Source organism: Elephas maximus, chromosome 26 (genome assembly GCF_024166365.1).
Source record: "Elephas maximus indicus isolate mEleMax1 chromosome 26, mEleMax1 primary haplotype, whole genome shotgun sequence".
Classification (NCBI taxonomy): Eukaryota; Metazoa; Chordata; class Mammalia; order Proboscidea; family Elephantidae; genus Elephas; species Elephas maximus.
In genome coordinates this window covers 17804481-17829358 of record NC_064844.1, presented here as the reverse complement: position 1 = coordinate 17829358, position 24878 = coordinate 17804481, and the positions used below count along the sequence as shown (strand labels likewise).

The 24878-nt window shown below is 39.5% G+C and overlaps 1 protein-coding gene across 1 annotated transcript in view; it reads left to right on the top strand.

Annotated features, from left to right (window-relative positions):
- Nucleotides 1–24878, top strand: part of CAMKMT (calmodulin-lysine N-methyltransferase) — a 459389-nt gene that overhangs the window by 383289 nt on the left and 51222 nt on the right. Inside the window, exons 4-7 of the mRNA XM_049870491.1 lie at nt 1550–1610; nt 3752–3806; nt 4869–4932; nt 13424–13490. Coding sequence (XP_049726448.1) covers nt 1550–1610; nt 3752–3806; nt 4869–4932; nt 13424–13490 — 247 coding nt within the window. The remainder of the gene's footprint in view (nt 1–1549; nt 1611–3751; nt 3807–4868; nt 4933–13423; nt 13491–24878) is intronic.

The following is a 24878-nucleotide window of genomic DNA, read 5'->3' as shown; positions in this document are numbered from 1 at the left end:
CTCCCTGACTTTCCTTCTGAATCTAATTCCAAACCTTTCTTGCTGGTTTTTCTTGTTTTTTCCCCAAGCTGTCATTTCTACCAGAAATGCCGCAAAGGTTGGAGTAATGAGTACACCTGATTAGACTTCTCTGTAGGAAACATTCAATGAAGTAAACTCTTTGCTTATTCATGTATCTACCCGTCGAATCTGGGGATTTTACTTACCATTTTAACATCTTCTTCTCTGAAATGTTTGGTTTTTCTATTCCTTGAAGTTGAAAATGCATCTTTCGGGGGCGTGGGGGGCAGGTAATAAACCTTTCAGGTGTTTTTACACCAAGACCCATCGGCAGAATGCTTAGTGCTAAGGCCGAGAACATTTGTTGCTCTTTCTCAGGAATGCATGATATTCTCAACCTTGACCAGTGGAGACTGCCTGGTGGGCTGATCTTTTGGTCTGACCACTTGGGAAAAACATCGTTTTTATAACCCTAGTTTATGCAGCGCCCTGGTGGAGCCGTGGTTAAGCACTTGGCTGCTAACGGAAATGTCAGCAGTTGGAACCCACCAGCCACTCTGCAAGAGAAAGATGTGGCTGTCTGCTCCCATAATGATGACTGCCTTGGAAACCCTGTGGGGCAGTTCTACTCTGTGCTGTAGGGTCACTATGAGTCCGAATCGACTTTACAGCAACAGGTTTTGTTTTGTTTTTGGTTTTTGGTATAGTTTATTCTGATTATAGGCGTAATACATGATCATTGTACAAGTTTTGGAAAATATAAAAAGGCATAAACAAAAAAATTAAAAGCACTCATAATCCTACCATCTCGTGATAATCTCTAGAAACTACAGTTTCCAAATAGGTTTGTCTTCTCCTTAAGCAATTCATATCCATTCATGAAGACCATGTAAATGTTCTAAATAGATGAGTTGTGGGTGACAAGTTTAAAAAATGCCCCTTCGTGGAATTTCATGCACTAGGATTATTGTGAAAGTCAAAGATGTGCCAAAGTTGATGAAATTAAAATTTCTTGATTTTATGCTTCAATTTGACTTTTTTTGTTGAAGAAAGGAAATAATTTTGCATATTAAAAACATTAGTATGGATTCAACCCAAAAGGCATTACGTTAGTGGTTTTATTTGTTTCTGCAAGTGATTTTTTTTTTCATTTAGTTTTACCTAACATGGGCTGAATACATAGTAGGTCTTCATCTGGTGCCTAGTAATTGGCTGAAAAGGTTCATATACTGCAAGATTAAGATCTACCTGAAATATTATTCGAGCTTAACTTTTGGTATTTGTAATTTTGGTTGTCATGGTTTTTGCTGTGATTGAAATTCAGTAAAATTTAGTTAGGGTCGCTTAGGATTTTCCTGGGGAAAAAGGGTTATACATCTCTCGAGTATAAAACAACAGCGACAGGAGAAATGGAGATGGTATGAAATATAAGAAGTAATGTGAAGTTTGTTTCAAGTTGAATTACCTTGAACTCAATATTATTTTTACAAGCCATTTCTTAAGAGAAGGACTTCTATAATCAAAAGGTCTATCCTCTTGTATTTTCTAGGCATCTGGCCGTCTGAAGAAGTCTTAGCTTACTATACCCTCAAGCACAAGGATATATTCAGGTACAGAGCTACATTTAAAAATACTTTTTAACCCATTATGAGTATTGTGTCTGCAGATTAAAGAGCCCTGTGATTGCGTTCAGAAACCCTGGTGGCATAGTGGTTAAGTGCTACGGCTACTAACCAAAGGGTCGCAGTTCAAATCCACCAGGCGCTCCTTGGAAATTCTATGGGGCAGTTCTACTCTGTCCTATAGGGTCACTATGAGTCAGAATCGACTCGACGGCACTGGGTTTGGTTTTGTTTTGGTTTATGATTGCATTCTTCAAATTAAGTTGTTTAAAAAAAAGAAGAAGAAGAAGGATGGAGGAAAAGAAAGAAGAAAATGTTCACAGTGCAAACATGTTGCTTCTGAAAAAGAAATCTGAATTGCCTTTGGGTACTAATATTGCACGGCAAGCTTTTTGCTATATGTCAAAGGCTTTTGATTTCCACTCAAGGCATTTTGTTTCCCTTTGATTTGGGGGAAACAAAAGTGAAGCTCCAATCAATCCTTACTGATTGTGAAGGTAAAAAAAAAAAAAACAATAAAGATGTTCTTTAAACTTCTGCTAGCAAAGTCACTACAAAATATTTGATAAACAAATACCCCACAGCTATTATTTAAAGGTGCCATCCCACCCTTGGTTTTAAAGGTATGTTTATGTACCTAACAACTTGTATTTATAAAATATAAATTACTATTACAGATTCATGCTACAGAAATAAATGTTTTCAACTGTTAGTGTGCATTATAGATCAAGCCCCTGAATGGAATTTAGGGGGAAAAAAGAAACTCCTTTTTTATTTGAAAACTCTCAAGATGTTTGGTAGACCCAGAAAATACAGGTTTTTTATTTTAATTCTCATTTTATAAAAGTCATCCAATGTATAAAAAAATGTATACCTCCTGAATAACCTCCTGAATAGCGCATTATAATTCCAGATGAGCCATTAAGGGCCATGGTGTGTGTTTTAACAATAGGTATTTAAAGTTGGGTCAATAGTAATGTATAATAATATGTATTTTTTGAAGCTCCGCGGGTCCATATTTACCAACCAGTCTATAATTGTTATGAATAACTAAATACTCATTAAGTGCATTTCAAAATATGAATATCCTTGCTTGGCTTCTGCCCCGCACTCCCCCCCACCCTTTTTTTTTTTAGTCCTGCTTTTTTCTCCTCCTGAGAGAAGAAACTTCCCAAACTTCGAATAAGAAACAACCTTCAGAGCCTAAGCATATAAAATAAGAACAGAGCAATTTTGAATTTAGGCTGCAGACCTGCCCTGGAAGGCTGGCGTTTGCTCGTCTCACCGGGCTTCAGCTTGGCTGGAGCTCCAGTCAGTGAGCTGTGGGCCAGGGTGAGAACGCCCCACGTTGAGGGCTGATATTCAGGCACAAAGGGGAAGGTAAGCGCAGAGTGCCACGCCAGACTGTCAGCCTTCACTCTGAGCCGCTTTACTTTTGAGAGGCGAAGTCAGAGCCCAGTCATTACGTTAGCCTGGGTTTGCTGGCTTAACCATATCCTGCGCCTGCCTTGTTTATTCACTGTGTTGTATTGGGGTCAATTGTGATTTAAGTGTTAATTGCTAAATGCTCTTTGCTGTGATTGTGCTTTGTGAAGGTGTTTCAGCTTTCCAAAATGCTTAAGTTTGTTTTAGAATTAAAAAAAAAAAATTCAAGATTGCATTTATTTGCATGTGTGTGTTGTGTGTATGTGACTATAATATAGCTATATACACACTCATATATATTCTTCATTTACTTGTCTAACTGTTTTTGAAGGAATGAATGTGGATTAACACTGTTATCCTCCCTAACAATTATCTTTCGCTACTCTAGCTAGTTTAGTTCTAAAAGACAGCGCCATTGACAAGGGAAAAAAAGGGAACCTTCTCAGATTTTTCAGCTCAGTGGTAGTAATGTTGCAGTGAACACTAATGAGGGAACCCCCACTGGTTTGCCTGCTTTGTGACTTTTCTATTTCATAATTATTTTTAAAACGCAAAACGACATGAGGTAGCCTAGTCGTGTCCCTACAACTTCCTGGTAGCGCCGTTCTTACTGCAGATGGCAGTTTGTTCTTGTAACATAGATATCTCTCTGACCATTTTCATCTAATTTGTATGGGTTCTATCATTTCTTTTCTCTCTTTCAGAGACCTTGCTGTGTGTGAGCTAGGGGGTGGCATGACATGCTTGGCTGGGCTCATGGTAGGTCTTTTCTCAATTCCAATCCCATTCAGAGGGAGGAACAAAAGGAAAAACGTTCCAGGGCCTCCAACTGCTGGGTCAGAGAACCGTCAACAGCATCAGCTGCGGTCAAGCTGCCGGGTCTTCAGAGACCTTCTAGATTGACTTACTTTCGGATCATATTGATTTTATGGTTGCCTCGATGAGCAGAAACATTTTACCTCAGTGTAGTCAATATCGCTTGTTGTGACATTCCAGGCCTCGCACAGTCTTTCTTTGCCTTAGCAAAAGCTTTTTTTTTTTTCAGATTATAGTCCCATTTGCTAAGATACAGGAATAGCCTGGCGAATCACAGTTGGAGCACCATGATATAGCTGCTAATGTTTTGCCTGCATTATTACACCAACAAACATGATCCAGAGCGCTCAGTAATTAGATTCTTTTGAATTAGATTGGCCATTCAGGAACGTCGTTCCCCATTCTCTGGGTTCTGAGTCATGTATTCAGGAGATATTATGTAGCAGCACAGTGCATTAGACAAGTTTTTATGTCTCTACAAATAAAAGCATATTGTTACACTGATTGGCATTTGACAAACCTGTCGCTCTTATACAATGTGTCGAGGTTACAGCCCAATGTGCGAGCATGTCAAAGCTCACAAAAAAATTACCCTCACAAAGCCATCTGCCTGCAATGCAAAGTTATATGAAGGGCATCAGGCAGTCAGACAGAAGCAAGCTGAAAGGCAGAGTGACAGCCTTGTATGATGGCTCTACTAGATAAACAGAAGCCCACAAATGAAAGCCTCTCAGAATACCATCATCCGCTGTCACAATGCAATTACCGAACAGAATGATAGCAAGATAGAGGCTCCCGCAAATGGAATGATAAAAGTATTGACTGATTTGATTGAATGATTAAAATAATGCAGACATAAAATGAAAAAAGATTGAAGATTGTTACAGAGAAATAGGTGAGGAAGCATGATACTGAAGGCTTGTCACTCCTGTCTTCACTTCCACACAGACAAGCATATTTGCTCATTGTTTGCTGTGCTCTCTCTCTCTCTCTTTTTTTTTTCAGGTTGCTATATCTGCAGATGTCAAAGAAGTTCTGTTAACTGATGGGAATGAAAAGGCCATCAGAAGTATCCTTATTCAGATAGAAAATGGGTTTGTTGTGCTCATTCCTTTTTCCTGGCTGAGTAACAATTGATATAAAGAAAGACAGCATGGGGTATTAAAAAAGAGTTTCCCCCTCACCATAAGTAATTAAGAAGAAGTAGAAATATATGGAATTTGTTGCATAAAACTACATTTTTTTTTTCCCTAGTCAATTCTCATTAAAGGGGCCTACGTTTTGTGGGCCACGCAAGGCATAAGAAATTATTTCAGTCATCATTTTCATGCATTGCAATTTGTTGGTATAAAATAAATGGTTTAATATGTATTGTATTGGATAATGCTTGCAAAAACTAACTTCCGGCTTGGTTTCCCATATTATCTGTTATGCATGTGATATTGTATCTACCAGGTAGTGTTGTAGGTACTTGAATGGCTACATCCCCCACTGGAAACAGCTATCTGTTTTTCATATTTCTTTTCATTTAGGATTATAAAACCTATCCCCCCCCCGCCCCCGCTTTGTGATTACAGTTCAGTCTCGACCCCATTATGTTGGATTATGCTTTACTAAGATATACGCAGAGATCATGGAAATGGAACTGTGAATAAGAACCCAAGGCCATCGAGTCCATTCCGACTCATAGCGACCCTATAGGACAGAGTAGAACTGCCCCATAGAGTTTCCGAGGAGCGCCTGGCGGATATGAACTGCCGACCTCTTGGTTAGCAGCCGCAGCACTTAACCACTAAGCCACCAGGGTAATTAAGAAAGCAAGCATAATTTGTGGCTACTTTAGCAATCGAGCTGATGCATTAGAAATTGAAATGGGAAAGTGGAGGATGTTTGTTTGGGGTTTTTTGATGTGCCTTCGATTTACATTATGAAGTAGGCTGTCGACTGACTTGAATTTTAGCCCCCCAAAATGCCAAGGCAGTTGTGATTTGTGTGGCCTCTGACATACAATCTATCTTGGGTTTTCTTTTTCTGACTCTCCTATGTAGTTCTTTGCAAATAAAATTTGCAGCAGCCCCATCAGGCTGCTCCAACAGGAGAAAGGAGGTTGGAGAAGCACAGTAGCTAATATTGTTCAGCGGCACTTGTGTGTGCCACGGAGCCCCACCCAGCTAATTGCCTGACAGACTTGAAAAAAATTCAGGGAGGAAAAACAGCCAATCACAAGCTTGGCCTCTCACACAAGGGAAAGAGATCACAAAAGGTGCTTCCTTTTTTAAAAGGCAGGATTTTAATCATGATCTCGAGACTGTCGCAAGTTTTTCAAAATATTCCTGCAGATGAACCGATGTTGTTCCCTTCTCTCTGCTTTGTTCTGAGTTACTCCTGCACTGTATCATTTCCTTGTGCTCCTCCTCCACGTGGCAGGGGGAAAACAGAGAGCAAGAGGAAGTCAGGTACGCCTGCACGGCTCAAAGGGAGGCTTGGGGGTGAGAAAAAAGGCAGGGTTATTGGGCAAGAGAAGGCCACTTTGGCCACCAAAACTTTCAGATTGGACCCAGTAGCCTGAGGTTTTTCTCAGGTCAGCGGGTGTCTTACTTAATAGCCACAGAAACCAATTAGAACTTTTATCAAACTATGGGAAGCATCCATAGTCAGTATGGAAATTTCATTGCACTAAAATGACTGTTGAGCCAAACTACAGAGCTCCCAAAGACAGGAAGAAACGCTAATGTCATTAATGAATACACGTTTGCTTTAAACAGCCAAGATGCTGTGCCAGCTCTTGAAATCAGAGAGGAAAATCTCAGATTCTGTATTCACTCTGCTGGCCTTTCAAAGAAATGATTGGTACAGCCCCCTCCCAAGAAAATGGATTTTTAACATTTGGTCCTCAGAAGCTCAGCCTTGAGAGTGCTTTATTGTGCTGGGTTTTACAATGGGTTTAATATAGCGGGGTGCCAAAGGGCAGGAGGGGAAGAACTTTACAATGTAGATAAAGTAGGTCCTTTCAGGCTGCAGACCAAAACTGGTAGTGCGTTTTATTTCATCTCTTAGGACTTTCCTGATGGAGCTCAGTTTTTATCAGGCGGTTGTTCTATGTTTGCGTGCCTTTTTTCTGTTGTAACTAGATCTCATTTTTTTAATTAAGAGAAAAAAGCCTGCCTACAGCCTTAAAAACTAGCAATGTGTTTTTCCTGCTTTTAATACTGTTATTCTTGACTTGCTAACGGAGCTTATAATTGACATTCGTCGTAATCTGTTTTCTTGAGTAGCGTTAATACAAATGGAATTTTTTTTTCTATTTGTATGCCCACTTTCTGTAAGAATAACTAATTCGCTGATTCACACATTGTTGATGCGTATAGATAGAAACAAACTCATTTAAAAATTACTGTTTACATCTTTCCTTTAAAATTTTAGGAAGCCTAAATTATATAGCAGTTGTAGGATATTATCCAAAAATTACTTTCTAAAAAGTAAAAGTGGATGTCAACAAAAAAAAAGAGGGGAAACATTGCCAGAAACCAGAAAAATCTCTAAGCAAAGCTGCTAATTATTCTTAATGGGCAAGATGAGCACATTAAGAAACAAATGACTACATCAGTGAAATGTAATTGAAAATCGACCTGGCAGTCGTACATCACATCTGAGTGTTGGCCTGTATGTTAGTCTTGTCATTTAAAAAATTAGTTTTGTTGTTCTTGGCATCTGAATTTAATGAATCCAACTGAGTCTTACTTCCTAGCCTCTTAAGCTTGTAAGATTCTGATTTTGACCTTTTTTTTTTTTTTAAGGCATTTTCTGATATTTTCTTTTTATCTTCTCTGTTATTGTTATTTTTTCATATGTGAGGCGATAGTGGATAAATTCTGAATCTTTATGCCATAGAAGCATATCAGCCAGTTGTGAGGTTATTTATCATCTCCATAAAATGTTCCCGATGGATTGGCTATGTCTTGCAGAGCCCCTCTTGACTCTGGAAAGCTAGATGTTGAGCTGAAATTTATTAAACAGAGATAGAAAAGAGATTACTAAGACTTGACGTATAAATGATTGTTGTAAGTCCTAAATATTTTCTCAGACTTATGGGTAGTTTTCCTTCAAGGAGCCCTGGTGGTGCAATGGTGAAAGCACTCAGCTGCTAACCAAAAGGTCAGTGTTTCGAACCCACCAGCTGCTCTGAGATTTTCTTTGGTCCTTAAAATGCATTGCTGGGTCTAACCCAGGAGTGTCTTAGAGCCCTCCTACCTGGCAGCTACCTTTCACCAATGACACCATTTTATCTGTACCCTGAGAGAACAAAGGATAGATTTGAAACTGGGATCCTTTGGTTCATCCAGTTCTCAAATTTACCCTAAAACAGTACGAAACATGTTCGCTTTGCTTTGGCACTGCCCTTTAAAGAAAGGAATCCCCAAGTGTCCACAGATGATCACCACTGAAAAAGGGTCTGTAGCTGGTGATGACAATGAAGTACAAATAAGGGAGGGAATTCCTATGCCGAGTTATTATGGGTGCTATACCTCTTCCAAAATATAATGAATAAAAGTACACCTGAAGGTGAGTGGTCCCTTTGTGGTTACAATCACTAATTCACTCAGTGCAAGCACGCTGCCTTGCCCCAAGCTTAGTGAGCATCAAGTGTGTTGTCTGCAAAATATCCCAGTGCTCCGTGGTCCGTTTATTTGTGCTCATCCCCACAGTAAGCACAGTCTGGGGTCATGATCTGGAGCTCAGAATTCTCCCCAAAATTGGTAAATCTCTTGTACTTTTAGGAGGCGACACCCCTGCCTTAGCATTATCTTATCTGACAGAATCCGTGACTTGAGTAATGCATGAATTAAGCTTCATGTGGACCATGTACCTTATGCTGTGGATGGTTCAGAACTTGGAAAACCCAGGCCAGCACCCTGTTTCCAGGCATGTCCTCCAATAGTGATGCCAGCTGTTCTTATGTCTACTAGATGAGCCATAAATGAACTCCCTGTGCCTTGCATTGAGTAGGAGCTCAACAAATATCTTTTAAAGTTAATTTGCACCATTTCAGGCGCTAAATATGTGTTAGTGGACAAGGCAGGCATGGTCCCTGTTCTCGTGTAGCTGACATTCCAGAGAGGGAATTGGTTAGCAACTGTTATGGATCAGTCATTGCCAATTGTGAAAATGTCATTTTGATGTCTATCCCTAAACCATTGAGTAAGGAATAAAAAAACCAAACCCACTGCCATCAAGTCGATTCTGGCTCATGGTGATCTATAGCAACTCTATAGAACAACGTAGAACTGCCCCATAGGGTTTCCAAAGCTATAATCTTTATGGAAGCAGATTGCCACATCTTGCTCCCAAAGAGTGGCAGGTGGGTTCGAACTGATAACCTTTTGGTTAGCAGCCAAGCCCTTAACCACTGTGCCACCAAGGCTCCTTGAGTAAGGAATAAACCTAAACCAAACTCATTGCTATCAAGTTGATTCCAACTCATAGCGACCCCATAGGCATCACTTTGGATGTAGAGTTGTAAGTGTACCTTTAAGAAGTTTTTGTATCTCCAAAAGTGATTTTGTTATCCAGAAACCAAGCGTTTAGTCTAAAACATATCTCTGAATTTATAACAAGTAATTGAAAACAGAGACTTTGCCTTGGCCAGATCACGTTATACACGTGAAAGACTTTGGGAAACTCGGGGGCAGAAGTCCTCTGATTCCGTCCAGGTATTTAAGTTCTACAGTATAAATATTCATATAGTTCTGAGCAGCAGGCAAAGAAAATAAAGCTTAACTGCCAAACCTCTATCCCACCAAAGCCTTTGCCTGAACTATTAAAAAAAAAAGATAATAAATTAACATGCATTAGGCTAACTGAAAGGTCTGTGGTTCAAATTCACAATGGGTCTTCAGGAGAAAAGACTGGCAATCTGCTCCCATAAAGATTACAGCCTAGGAAACCCTATGGGGCAGTCCTCTACTCTGTCACATGGGGTCACTATGAGTCTAATCAACTCGATGGCACACAACAGCAACAAAGAACCTACTATGTGCCAGACACGTTGTATGTGATACTCCACCAAGCCTTACAACAACCCTCTAAAATGTGTGTTATTGTTCCTATTTTAGAGATGTAGCTCACAGAGATTAATTGACCCAAGGTCAGTCACACAGTTACTGGAAGAATCCAGACTAGAAGCCAGGTTCATTTGACTTCAAAGCTTATGTGTTTTTTTTCCCTCACCGAACCATCCTGTTTCACCAAAAACTAGAATGATTTGGTTAGCGTCGTCTCGTATTTCCTCGGCACCCTCTGGAAGAAGAGGCCTCCTGTCCATAAATGAAACAGTCAGTGTTAACAGAGTTCACAGTACTGCCGTATCATCCTCTTGATTCATTTGAGTCATAAGCACATTTAAGAAGACTTCGTAAACTTAGGGGCCCTGTTGGCACAGTAGTTAAGAGCTCAGCTGCTAACCACAAGGTTGGCAGTTCGAATCCACCAGCTGCACCTTGGAAACCCTATGGGGCAGTTCTACTCTGTCCCATAGGGTAGCTATGTGTTGGAACCAACTCGATGGCAACAAGTTTTATAAACTTAAATTAGCAAATATTGCAACAGCAAACGGTTTCCAAAATGTTTGGAGATCAAAATGAATAGGATTTATATTATAATCGCATAGTTTCATTCCCTCACTATTGATGCTATAATGAAAATAAACCCAGAACATTATGTTATTATTTTTAAAATAATTTCTTGCTTAAAGAATGGTACGAACTCTCAGAGTGTATATGCAGCTACTGGTAAAAGATAACAATACTAATTGCAGAGGAAGCTTATATTTTAAAGACTACTTTCTACATACACATATTAAGCTGCCTAACAGAATTTGTGCTTAAATGACCATTACTAGTTTCAGTTTAAATGACTGTTACTACAACATCTTTTCAATAGTATGTATACAAAAATATATATTTTTTTTTAAGAATAAAAATCAGCTGAAACAAAATTGACATAGAGTCTCACCCCTGAACTGTGCTTTATTTAAGAAGAAAATCTAGAATCCTGGTTTCCTTTTAGCCACAAGCACATACCCTGTAGCTCTCAAAATCCAGCTGCCCAGACAAGGGGATTGGAGGTGACTGCTTTGTATCCATTTAATCAGAAATCACATTAAGGTTTCTTTGCACCCAGCACCTCCCACTGAAGTCTTGGAGAAGCTGGGTGCAGTTCAGAGAACACGATTTGGTCCATCATGTTGAACACCATCCCGGACATATTGACTCAATTTGATTGGATGTCTTTTATTTCCCTGAGAGTGACAGAGAAGAATGATAAAATCTATTATTGGACACCCTGCCATCTGGAAGAACCACCTCAAAATCTGACCTAAAGTAAATGACAGGGAGGGGGGTAAACGATCAGAATATACCTATTAAAGTGATATTTTTAAAACATGGCTATTGTCATGTTTTCTCCTTGCACTTGTTTTAATATAAAAAAACACCCTCCTAAACCACAAAATATATTTCCTGCCTAGTTCTAAAAATAAAGTAGCTAAATACTGCTGTGATTTTTTTTCATTAAAAAAAATTACCTCTGGAATATAAGAATATATGCTTGCTTCAGCCTGACCACCTGGAGTCACAGGATCATAAATCATATGAAAGTATACAGTGTTAAGATGTTTACTAAAAATTATTAATAGGTTTCCTGAGTTATATAATTTAACTTCCCTGTGACTATTTTATAAAAAGTATTACCTCCACTAACAAAATAATATGTTTTGCTTGATAGATTAGTCATGTACTCATACAGCGCTACAGGTGTACCGCGTACATTATGGCGTGTGACTGGGTACCATGGAAACGCTGAGCCGGGTGTGGCCGGAGTGTGGGGGAGCTGAATCAGACACAGTTGTCAGTTGACGCTCTATTAATTTTGTTCTCCTCAGAATAAAGATGTCAGCTGTCCTTTTCTGCAAGACATTTCATTTAGAAGACTTTCCTGAAATACTTTCTTCCTGAAATAGACAGAACTGTAGGTCGATTGTGTCATTTTAGTTAATCAAAACAAGTAGGCAAATTAGTCTCTTTTATTTTTGTAATGAATGTAATTTAACGGTATTTAATTTGCATACAGGAGAAAGTTCACCCAGAAAAAAAAAAAAAAAAGTCTACATTATAGCACTTCTGTAAACCTCAACAAAGCCCTTCATTAGGAGACCTAATTGATTTTTCCTACCCACTCCTGGGGGAAGAAAGCTATCACAGTACCTGCTTATTCACTCAGAGAAGAAGTGGGTGTGCCTAGTGGTTCAAGCCGAGATTTGGGTTAAAAAGTCCTGTGGCTCTGCTCTTGTGGGGAGACCTTGGCCAATGCTTGCTTTGAGCACTCAGGAAATCTACTTTTCTGAGCAATAGGAGAACATCGCTTGTCTGCTTGGTTTCCTCCCCATGGGCCCAATTTAGTTCAGCTTGCAGCCTTCACTGGAATTATTTTATTGCTTGTTTATTTAAACCTACCTTATTCCAAAAGAGGGATTTTGAGGCTTCTTACAGTGACACAGAATGTGCCATATAAAAAAGAAAATTTATACCGTATAAACTTTAAAATGAGGGCAAGTGAAAATTAAAAAGCCGGGAAAATATGAAACCAAGAATAGAGGCCAGTACAGAAAATACGAACCATGGGAGCTCTTGTGGTTGTAAGAGGTAGGTCATACATTTGTCTCTGAGCTACACAGGGGCCAGAACAAAGAGGGGAAAAGGAAGTTACACGATTTATGGTGTTCAGAAGTTGAAGCAAAAACAGTTGATCTGAAGTCCAGCTTTTCCTGACATGATTTCTCTCACAGGGCCTCATGAAGATGGCACTGTATGATATAATGGGCCAACTCCTCAACAACATCTTTTCAATAAACATGGCTCGTTGGTACAAGACCTTACATTCCTACAGATGGCCAAAGGCTACAGCATAGGTCTGTACAGGCAGTTCTTCAAGGGGCCTTCCATTGGATTGACTTTCTTCTTCGGTAATTTATTTTCTCTCAAGGATTCTCTAAGCTTTTCTCCATCTTCTTCTTCTCATTTCTTCCCATTTCTCTCCCTGCTGCTCACGCCCACCCTCCCTACTAGCATTTAGAAGATCGGAAATACTTCCATTTGAAACATCTCCAAAAACTGCCATTGGCCTCCCCACTGACTGAAAGAGGCTTGCCTTTGGACACATGACTTTTAAGTGAGTGGGGCATGGTACCTACAAACAGTCACCTCCCCACAGCCAGCACCCACAACCCTGGCCTTGCTATGATGTCACCTGAATATGCATTTCACAGGTAACAAAACTGAGCCCAGGGAAGTAAAATAGCTTGCCCATGGTAGGTAATTCAGCAGCATTTGGTGGAAGAGCCAGGGTTAGATGCTTCTCCTCCTGTCTCATACCCCACAGCTCTTCCCTTTTCACCATGCCGATCCCGTGTGCAAGAAGATTACCATGTTTGTAGGTCTTTTTTTGCTTTGTTTTTCAAAGCAGTTGATAATCACTGCAAAAGCTTTCTTAACCATGTCCAATAGATGTGAGAGACATCATCACAAGGAATCAGAAGGCTGGTGTGTTTAAGACTCGGAAGATATCGAGCCGGTAAGATACCTTTCTACATTAAAACATACTCCAGTTGAAGTTATTTTTCTTGGTATCATAGATGATTGTCAAAAATAATCATAGCTAATGTTTATTGAGCACTTACTATGCTCCAGGCTCTGTTCTAAGCACTTTATAGGTATTATCTCAGTTAAGGCTCATAAGAACTCTATGTGGCAGGTACTTTCATTATCCTCAGTTAATAGATAAGGAAACTGGAGGTAAGTATATTAAATACTCAGTTGGGAATGATTTAAGACCTGAGATCGTACAGTATGAGGTTGGAAGAGGTCCAGCCATAGGCCTTGCGACTGTCTCTATTTCGGTGGTTCTTAGCCCAGGGGGATTTTGGCAGTGTCTGGAGATATTGTGGAAACCTTGTTGGCACAGTGGTTAAGAGCTATAGCTGCTAACCAAAAGGTCAGCCGTTCAAATCTACCAGTTGCTCCTTGGAGACCATATGGGGCAGCTCTACTGTGTCCTGTAGGATTACTATGAGCCGGAATCAACTCAACAGCAATGGGTTTGGGGTTTTGTTTTGTTTTGTTTTGCTGGTTGGAGATATTGTTGGCTTTTATAACTGCAGGAGGGTGGTGGTACTACCTGCATGTAGTAGGTAGAGGCCAGGGATGCTGTTAAACACCCTACAATGCACAGGGAAGCCTCCCACAACAATGAATTATCTGGCCCAAAATGTCAATAGGGCTGAAATCAAGAACCTGTGCTCTTCCCGTGATTTAAAAATAGCCTGAGTATCCATTCCCTCTGAGATTCTGTTAATTCGTACTCAACCTAGGAGAAACACTTACCCTCAGCACAGACAATGGTGCTTTCTGTTGTGCTGCTTTTGTTTTTGCCCTGTTGGGATGGACATAAAAGAATGAGTAGTTTTCACATAAAATATCTTTATTTTTTTTCTTTTATGTGTTTAACCACAGGCATTAGTAGAAGAAAATTTCGATTTTTTAATTATTTTATTTACTTCTCACTGTTCATCTGCCATCCTTTGATATTTTGAGCCTTACCTATGTTCAGGACACTCCCCTTACCCTAACTGCCCAGTTTGGGGTTAGAAGAAAAAAAAAAGATGAACAGCTATTGTGCTTAAAAACTAAAACTATTGTCAGACTGGGATAAGGCTATAGAATAAAAAATAGTGATGATTTTTTCTTCTCTTACATTAGTGAGTGAATACAATGAAGTGTCTATTGCATTTGAATGTTCAGAGGAGCCTGATGGCACGGGGGCAGTGTGCTCTGCGTTTCTCACATAAATGAACAAGCCAGTTCTGCCCCCCAGCAAACCTGCAGTGGTCCTGAGAAAGAGCAGGGCCTGCCCTCACCTGCGTCCTTCATTCTCAGGACAGGTCTTATTCAACAAAGCAGACCGCCAGACCCTGCTGGCGAGGACTTCCCTTTTGCCTGTGATTTTCAACCTGGTCTTTTAGTTATCAATCAAAACCGCATTTTCCATGTGGTCCTCATTTACATTTATTTAATGCTTAAGGTCATTCGTGACCATTTGAGTGTACTTCAGCATATGGAATGAGGGAATAATAGATTGCAGCTTCACGCTGTGAAGAGAGATTGTGTTTTTAGGAGACAGAATGTTGTTTACTGGGTGTTAATAATCACTAATTAATAAACATATCTAGACTTCTAAAATGTTGCATTTCGAGGAAGCAAAATGTCAAGTGTTTCACTTATGGAGTAGAAGAGTATTTTCTAGCATCTCTGCCTAAAATACTTAAGTTACACAAAGAAGCAAAATGTCCTTGTTCAACACAGAACGTATCCAAAATGCTTAATACATGGCCTTTGCTTCTGTCGTTGTGTTCTCGAAACTGCGATTTCTCAACACGTTGTTCTGATAGTGTACCTGGATATATCGCCTATATGTCAGTCATCGTACAGCAATCTCCAGGTTAAGGGGGTTTTCTGTCTTTATCTCATATTAATTGTGGTCAGTTTCTTCTCTTTAAACCACTGCAAGCTTTTTTGTCCAAAGTCTACTGAAGCACTTGCCCAGAACACAGGTGGATGAGTCAGCCCTTGAAATGCCTTTATCTTACATTAAGGAGCTACTTGACCACTTAACCTTCAAGAAGCTAAAAGGAGACTGCTGTCTAGTGATGTCATAATCATCCTTCCTCTTCTATCCTCTGCTTTTCCAGCCATAACCAGCACAAGGTGATGAAAGCATTAGCAATAAAATTAGAAATAAAAGGAAACTGTTCACAAAAGAGCTCAAATGTAGTCCAATGTTCTTTTTCAGTGCCTCAATGCATCTGCAGAATTTCTCCTCCAAATTGGAGGTGTAGAATAACAGCAGCGACAGATAACTGAGAGCTATTTACCATAGCTACAAAGCCCACACGTGAGCCAAATATTTCTGCTATTAAAAAGCGCTTCAAAGCTTGACATGAAGTTTGTAACAGCTGAACGTCTCCTGTGACTTCATTTGTGGAGAAGATGTAAAAGCAGAAAGGGAAGTCGTGATACGAGAACTGTGAACCTAGGAAATGGTGTTTTAAAAAGAACAGGAGCTGCTCAGAATTCTGACTGGCACCCCCAAACGCCCACTGCTCTCATAATGTTCTCAGTAACTCTCAAATCCCTCGTGATGCCAACCCCTTCCTACCTCTCAGACAGGGCAGACTCAGGTTTTGTGGGGCATGAAACTTATATGAGGGAACTCTTCATAAAGATGAATTCAATTGTAGCTTACTTTGGCAATACTTACAGAAACATATGACCCATGTGGACACTTGGGGCTCCACACAGGGCCTTGGAAGGGACCTCTGTAGGTGAGGTGACCTGATGCTTCAGTGTCATTAGCTTCTTAGTAAACCCTCCTCTGCTTTCATAACCATTACCATCCTTGCCAAGAACACATTTCCTCCCTTACATCCCAAACTTTCTTGCTTCCTCTATTGCATTTGAATCCCAGTCCTGATCGTCGCTAGATGTAGAAGACATGTTTATGAAATCCTGGAAGGTTTAATCCTGGCCAATATCTAGGATCCACATATATGCAGCATCATACCCATTACACCCCAAAGATCTTAATACAATCATTCCATGGTTTATTCGTTTGTCCATCCAGCCATCCATTTGACTAATATGTCCAAAGTACTCTGCCTCTGAGAACCTGTAGTTATCAGAGGAACTCTTGAACAAAGGAAACCGTGCTACTAAATATAGCTAGAGATTGGTGAAAGAGCAAGGATATTTACAGAATCTCAATTGCTGGGTTTGTCTGAAGCTGTCTTCAAAATTGTGACTCTTTAATAAAGAATCATTTGAAGCTTTTGATGTCTCCATATTTCCAGGTCTTCCAGAATTAGTGGATGGCGTCACTCTCTGCTTATTAGTTAAAAGTTACAGTTTAAAAACGTCAATTAAATCTTCCTTGCTGGGATGTTAAAAGCGAGTTTCTACTTAAGAAAAGAGTTATCTTTGTGTGAAAATTGCTAGTGACATTTAGACCTATGACTTTTATTATTCTTCGATAAACTATTAATTTTAGTAAACTATGGAATTTACTGGAGTCTCTGAGTGGTGCAGTTTACACGCTCAGCTGCAAACCCAAAGGTTGGAAGTTTGTGCCCACATAGATATACCTTGGAAGAAAGACCTGCTGATCTACATCCAAAAAACTCTAAGGAGGACAGTTCTACTCCGATACACGTGGGGTCTCCATGAGTTGGAATCAACTAAATGGCAATTGGTTTCTGGTTTATGAAACTTACTACAGCTTTTAACACTTTGTTATAACTCAAATTTTACCTATCTATGGGCCCACAAACCCTGGTGGTGCAGTGGTTAAGAGCTGGTCTGCTAACCTAAAGGTTGGTGGTTCAAATCCACCAGCCGCTCCATGGAAAATGTATGGGGCAGTTCTTCTCTGTCCTGTAGGGTCGCTATGAGTCGGAATTGATTCAAGTGCAACAGCTCTGGTTTTTGGTTTGGGGATGGGTCCACAGGACTGGCTTTTGGTCCCATTACCCTACTGTTTTTTAAGATTTATGCCTTCTCTGAGGCTCAGTTTCCTTTAGAGCTTAAATTGGGGATGTGGAAAATGATTGAAAAGTGCTCATGCCAACCAAGTAGGATCCAATTGCTGATTTCCCAGGTCTTCTGCAGTCTGGCTTCACTTTCCTCATCCAATCTGGCCTCCACTGCTCCCCACTACACACCGCTCTTTCGTCACCCAGGCCTGTTCACTCTGCTCTTAAACACATTTGATCTTTCCCATCTCAGGTCTTTGGTAGTCCTGTTCCCCATCTCTTCGTGCATCTAAATCTTTCCTTCTAGGATGACTCAATTACCATTTCCTCCTGCTGTCTCAGATTACTTCAGCCTATCCTAATCTTTTCTTTCTCTTAACTTCTATTGGCCTTAGAACAGTACCACAGTTTAACATGCCATATTCTTATTGTTCAAAGCATGGTGGCTTTGTTTCCATGTTCGTTCATCCATTGGGTCATTCATTTGTTGGACAAGTATTTTGGTCACCTGCTGTTTGCCAAGTACTATTTAGGTGCTGAAGATATAGTGATGAACAAGACTAAGAAAGTCCATGCCTTCCTGGAGTTTACATTCTATAGTGAGGGAGACAGATAATTTTATGGAGGCAAAGATTCTGTTTAACATATTTTTAAATTTCCCTGAAGCAATTTATCCCTGATATATGAAAGCTTTTAAGATTTGTATTTGGAGTAAATTTTGAAAGACATGAAACTGTAAGGCTTATGGAACCAAACAATTTTTAGTAGAAGAGTTTATATATCAGATAACTGACTTTCATTTCAGGCATGGACATGCAGTGTCTGTAGACAAACTGACAGTGTGAGTAGGCATTTATCTGTCCTTTGTCAGGTTGAAGAGGAAGGTTAGTGGAAGGTAACTGAGATAAGGAAGCCGGGCGCTCTTTAAGGAATTTTCTGATCAAATATACCTGTTGGTAAGTTTTGCTAGAAATACGGTAACAGAATCTTGAGAACCACAGAGAATTCCAGAAACGCCACAGTTCTGTTTCCTTCCGTTACTATCTGGGATATGAGAAAATGAAATTGCTATGTATACTCTCTATTATAACAACATTGTTGATTTGCTTGACAAGTTTATAGAAGGGCTCATGTCTCTAAAATTTAGTGTTTTGCAATATAGAAGCCAACTCCCACAGGAATGTTATCTAATTTTAGATACTTTGATGAAGAACTCTCTTTTTTGTACACGTACTCCTCACTTATCAACATGGTTAGATTCTAAAGACCAGGTTGTTATGTGAATATTGTCATTATGTGAAAATGGAGGATGTCTACATCAGATCACAAAATGGAGGATGACTACATCATTATATAACTGCCAAATTACCTCGTTACATAACTGCCAAACCACTGAGAATCACCACCCAGACAAGTTGACGCATAACCTTAACCATCACAGCCAGCATTACTCTCTCCTCACACTTTGATGTTCGTTACTGCCAGATGTATGTCATTAATGTGCAAAATAGTCAGATAGTAGATTTTTTGTTATTGTCATAAATGTGAAATGTCGGATGACAAGATAGTTGATAAGTGAGGAGTAAGTGTATTAAAATAAGCCAGATTTTAAGTTTCGGAGATGTGCTACTTTTGCAATCCATAGGGTTTTCATTGGCAGATTTTCAGAAGCAGATTACCAGGCCTTACTTCCTAGTCTGTCTTACTTTGGAAGCTCCGCTGAAACCTGTTCAGCATCATAGCAGCGCGCAAGCCTCCACTGACAGACAGGTGGTAGCCGTGCATGGGATGCACTGGCCAGGAATCCAACCGGATCTCTGGCATGAAAGGTGAAAATTTTGCTACTGAACCTCCAGTGGTCTCTGTGTTGTTTTAGGGGCCCTCTTAAACCACAGCAAATGGAAAATTAAGGTTTTGGCTTCTAAGATAACATGATATTGACTCTTTCGACATGCCAATTCCTGCTGTTTACCAAGGTCAAAATCTTACTACCAAAAATAGGCTAGGTTCTATATTGATGGAACAGGCCTGCATGTAAGAATTCTCTGGAAATGTCTTCTGATTTTTAAGAGAAAAATCCTTCTTTCATAGAGTTTTATATCACAGAAGTTACGTATCAAATAGCGTTCTTGTTTCCGAAGGAGTTGTTAGGTGTTGTCGAGCGGGTTCTGACTCATAGCGACCCCATGTACAACAGAATGAAGCACTGTCTGGTCGTGTGCCATCCTCACAATTGTTGTTGTGCTTGAGCTCGTTGTTGCCGCCATTGTGTTAGTCCATCTCGTTGAGGGTCTTCCCTTTTTTGCTGACCCTCTACTTTACCAAGAATGATGTCCTTCTCCAGGGTCTGGTCCCTTCTGATAACATGTCCAAGGTATACGAGTTGAAGTCTCGCCATCCTTGCTTCTAAAGAGCATTCTGGCTGTACTGCTCCCAAGATAGATTTGTTCATTCTTCTGACAGTCCGTGGTATATTCAATATTCTTCGTCAACACCATAATTCAAAGGCATCAATTCTTCTTTGGTCTTCTTTACTCATTGTCCAGCTTTCGCACGCATATCAGGCGACTGAAAACACCATGGCTTAGGTCAGGGGCACCTTAGTCCTTAGAGTGACTCCAAAGGAGCACTTGGCTTAAAAATGGACAAGGGCAATCTTAAGATTTTCTAGAGTATGGCTACATAACAATCCATTGCTAAACCATGATTGATATTTTTTTTACTTTAATAATGAGCATTAGTTTGTTCTCAGAATTTTGCTATTACCAACAATGCTTCAATGAACACATCTGTATACAAATTTTACATTTGCAAATATGTCTACGGAACAAATTTTCAGAGGTAGATTTTGTCTATTCATACGCCCCTACCAAACTGTATAAAGAACTGTAGCTTTGTAATGTCTCTTCGTTTCAGTTAAGACTAGGCCTTTGCCGTTATTTTTTCTCTAAAATTTCCTAAAATTCTGTTGATATTTTTATTATATTGGCATTTTCATTATGATTGAAGTAAATTTACAAATTTATTTACTGACTTGACGTTTTTATCACTGAGTCTTCCTGTTTTTATTTTTACTTTAGTTTTCTTTTTAAGTTTTTTTTTTTTTTTAGGTGTTTCAGTAGCACTTTAAATTTTCTTTCATTTCTCTTGTTTATTTTTAGAAACTTCTTTATTTTTTGTTTCTCTTATAAATGGGATCTTTTCATTTTCTTACTGGTTGTTATTTGTATGTAAAAAAAAGCTACAAGGTAAATGTTAACTAGCCACCTCAATGAGTAATTATTGTTCTAACAGTTTGCCAGTTTACCCTCTTGGGTTTTCTAATAATCACATCAAAGCAAAAACGATGACAATTTTGCTTTCTTTCCAATTTTTATACCTCTTTTTTCTTTTATATAATTTCATTGTTTTGAATTTTCAGAATGATATTAAATAATGGGCTTTTCAATTCTGACTTCGTTGGGAATCCCAAATGTCCCGCCATTGACTTCTGAGTTGCAATATATATTTTTTATCTTGTTATGGAATTTTTTATTGGTCCATATTTTTTAAGAGATTTTATCCTAGAGAAATGTGGAACTTTAGCAGATGCCTTTTCAGCATTTATGGAGATGATCACTTGCTTTTGTCACTTCACCTATTACTGTGACAAGTCATAAATACAGGTTTCCTAATATTAACATCTGTGTGCTCCTGCTATGAACCCCAATTGGTCATGGTGTTGTAATAATTCTTTTAACATGCTGCTATATTCTAATAACGTGTGATCTGATTTTTTTAACAGCTTTATTGAGATGTAATTCACACACCAAACCATTCAGCCATTAAAGTGTACAATTCAGTGGCTGTTAGTGTCTTCACAGAGTTGTGCAACCATCACCGCATCAATTTTAGAACATTTTCATCACCCCAAAAAGAAACCCTGAACCCAATAGCAGTCACTCCCCATAACCCATAACCCTATTTTCCTCCCTCCCCCCAGAGCTAGGAAGCCACTAATCTACTTTCTTTTTCTCTGGATTTGCCTGTTCTGGACAATTCATATACATGAAATTGTATATAATATGCGATCTTCTGTATCAAGCTTTTTCTACTTAGTATAGTGTTTTCAAGATTCATCCATGTTACAGCATATATCACTACTTCATTCCTTTTTGTGAATGAATAATATTCCATGGTACAAATATACCAAACCAAACTCACTGGTGTCAAGTTGATTCTGATTCATAGCGATCCTATAGGACAGAGTAGAGCTGCCCCATAAGGTCTCCAAGGCTATAAACCTTTATGGAAGCAGGCTGCCACATCTTTCTCCCGTGGGGTGGCTGGTGGGTTTGAACCGCCGACATTTCATTTAGCAACTGAGCAGTTTAACCACTGTGCCACCAAGACTCTTGTATGAATAGACTGTATTTTATTTATCTTTTCCTCACTGATGAGTACTGGGTTGTTTCCACCTTGGCTATTATGAACAATACTGCTATGAACATCCGTGTACTAGTTTTTGTGTGAACACGTATTTGCATATATCTTGGGTATATGTGGTCATATGGTAATTCTATGTTTAACCTTTTGAGGAACTTCCAGACTGTTTTCCAAAGCAGCTGCGCCATTTTACATTCCCACCAGCAGTAGGTGATATTATCTGGGCTTTTTGCATTGATATTCATTAGTAAAATTGGACCACAGTGTTCTTTTAGTATGCAATCTTTGTCAGATTCAATATCACTGATACGCTGGCATCTTAAAAGAAGTTGAAGGCTTTTCTTATCTCTTGAACCACCTCTTATATGGGTCACCCTAACTTGCTACTGTAATGCTGGATAAAAACAATTTTTACCCCTTAATTTGTAAGTGATCGTTTCAGTTGTCAAAAAGTAGTGAAATTCGTGTATTAAAATGCACAGTGCTTAAATATATCATAAGTTTGGGGAAAAAAGAAGAAAAAGAAATGAAAACACCAAAAAGCAATGGTTAATTTTGTGATTTCCTGTCAAAAGGCACATGGTTGTAAATTCCAATCCATTAGTTCTAACTTTTTTGTTGTCTCTTTGTTTTGCTACCATGTAAGTTAATCAGCTGCCATAATCACAGAATCAAAAGTATTTGAGATGGAAAATATAATCAGTAAAATAATTAGCACCTTTCATTCCAAGATCTGAAAACCCTTTACCAGTTTTCCTTACCCGGTGTAGAATATATTGATCACCAACATGAGAGAGTCCAAATGTTAGACAAAGCTGTCTTCCCTTTGGACTCCAAAATAATTTTTATTTTAGATAACTTACGGACAAAAACACAGAGCCAAAGTGTGGCATCAGCTTTAAAGTCTGTCCAGAAACACGTAAGCGACAAGCTGGTGCAATGGTACTCGAGGTTTAGCTTCAGAATTACCTGGAAGACTTGTTACAACACAGATTGTTGCTCCCACCTCCACGTCCAGAGACCGAGGGCTAGCCCTGAATTTTTGTGTTTCTAACAGGTTGTCAGAAACCCTGGTAACATAATGGTTAAGAGCTATGGCTGCTAACCAAAAGGTCAGGAATTCGAATCCACCAGATGCTCCTTGGAAGCTCTATGGGGCAATTCTACTCTGTCCTATAGGGTCGCTATGAGTCAGAATCGATTCGATGGCAATGGGTCGGGAACAGGTTGTCGGGTGACACTGATGCTGTTGGTCTGGAGACCACACTTAGGGAACCGCTGAAATAGAGCTCTCTGAGTTTTCATTAAACTGTAATTTTTCATTGCTTTAAAGTGGTCCAGATTTCTATCCATTAAAAGAGCCCCATACACACATATAATCTGTTTATTTTATAGACATTGTGTACTTACAATGAGCCCTGGTGGCACAGTGGTTAAATTGCTCGGCTGCTAACCAAAAGGTCAGCAGTTCAAACCCACCAGCCACTCTGCGGGAGAAAGATGTGTTAGTCTCCTTCTGTAAGATTTACAGCCTTGGAAACCTTATGGGGACTTGACGGCAGTGGGTTTAAGGTTTTTGGAAGTACTTACCAAGAAAGGAAAGGACATAACTTAGAGTCAGTTCTTGTTAATCTTGTAGTTCTTCTGAGGTTTAAAAAAAAATCATTTAGGCCCAACTTTACGGAGGAGCCCTGGAAATCCTATGGAGCAGGTCTACTCTGTCCTATAGAGTCACTGTGATTCAGAATTGACTCGACAGCTATGGGTGGGTAATGAGTTTACTTCCTCTGGTCTGTCTCCAAGCCTTAGATTTAGTCAGGAAATGTACATTAATTTTATTTCAGGATAAAAACAAGAAAGTTGGTCAGGTAATCTGTTTCATGCAATTCATATAGATGAAACCCTGTTTGGTTACTTGGCGCTGTTGCTCCCTTCCCTTAGCAATGCAAAGGGGACAGTTGTTATGGCCATTGTTCCTTCTCTGTAATAGCACCCTCTTTAAAATTCCTCTTTTGAAAAGAACTATCTGTATGGGATCAAATCGAGAGCAGCAACTGGAAAGGTTAGATAGGAAGGGGCCAGTGAGTTTATGTTAATAGAGGAGGAACGATTCGGAAAAAGGAGGGTGAGAATGGTTGCACAACTTGAAGAATATAATCAAAGTCACTGAATTGAACTTGTAGAAATTGTTGCACTGGTATATGTGCTGCTGTGTGTATTTTCAACAAAAAATACAATAAATTATTATTATTTTTAATTCTCTTTTGAAAATAAATTTGATGAGTGGAACTGAAGTCTAGACCTATGGTTAAGTTGTATTCTAACCCCAAACCCATACAGGTAGAGATCTTCTGGAACCAGGTGTTCCAAAGTGGTCCATGACTCATCCTCATTGGAATCACCTGTGGTGTTTGTTGAAAAAACATTGATTCCCAAGCTTCACCTCAACCTTGCTGAATCAGATTCCCTGGGGTTGAGGCTCATAAATCTGACAGTTTAACAACCTCCTCAGGTGATTTTAATATATCTGGGCCACAGACTACACCTTGATAAGCCCTGCTCAGTTTGGTGCACCAACTGAAAGCACAAAGGTGAATCTGTGGATATCCTGTTTGCCCTTAAAACCAAAAAATCCAAACCCGTTGCCATCGAGGTTATTCCGACTCATAGTGACCCTATAGGATAGAGTAGAGCTGCCCCATAGGGTTTCCAAGGAGCAGCTGGTGGGTTCAAACTGCCGAACTTTTGGTTAGCAGCTAAGCTCTTAAACACTGCGCCACCGGGTCTCCATTAGGAGAGGTATTTTTTACCTTCCATGTAAGGGCTTTATTCTTCACTTTGGCCTCTGAATTGCTGTGGTGTCCTCTAGGTGGTGGAAAGGGAAAAGTTACACAAATACAAGAACGATTCTGATTGATTCCTTGTCCACCTCACAGCCTTTAGTTTTACATTCT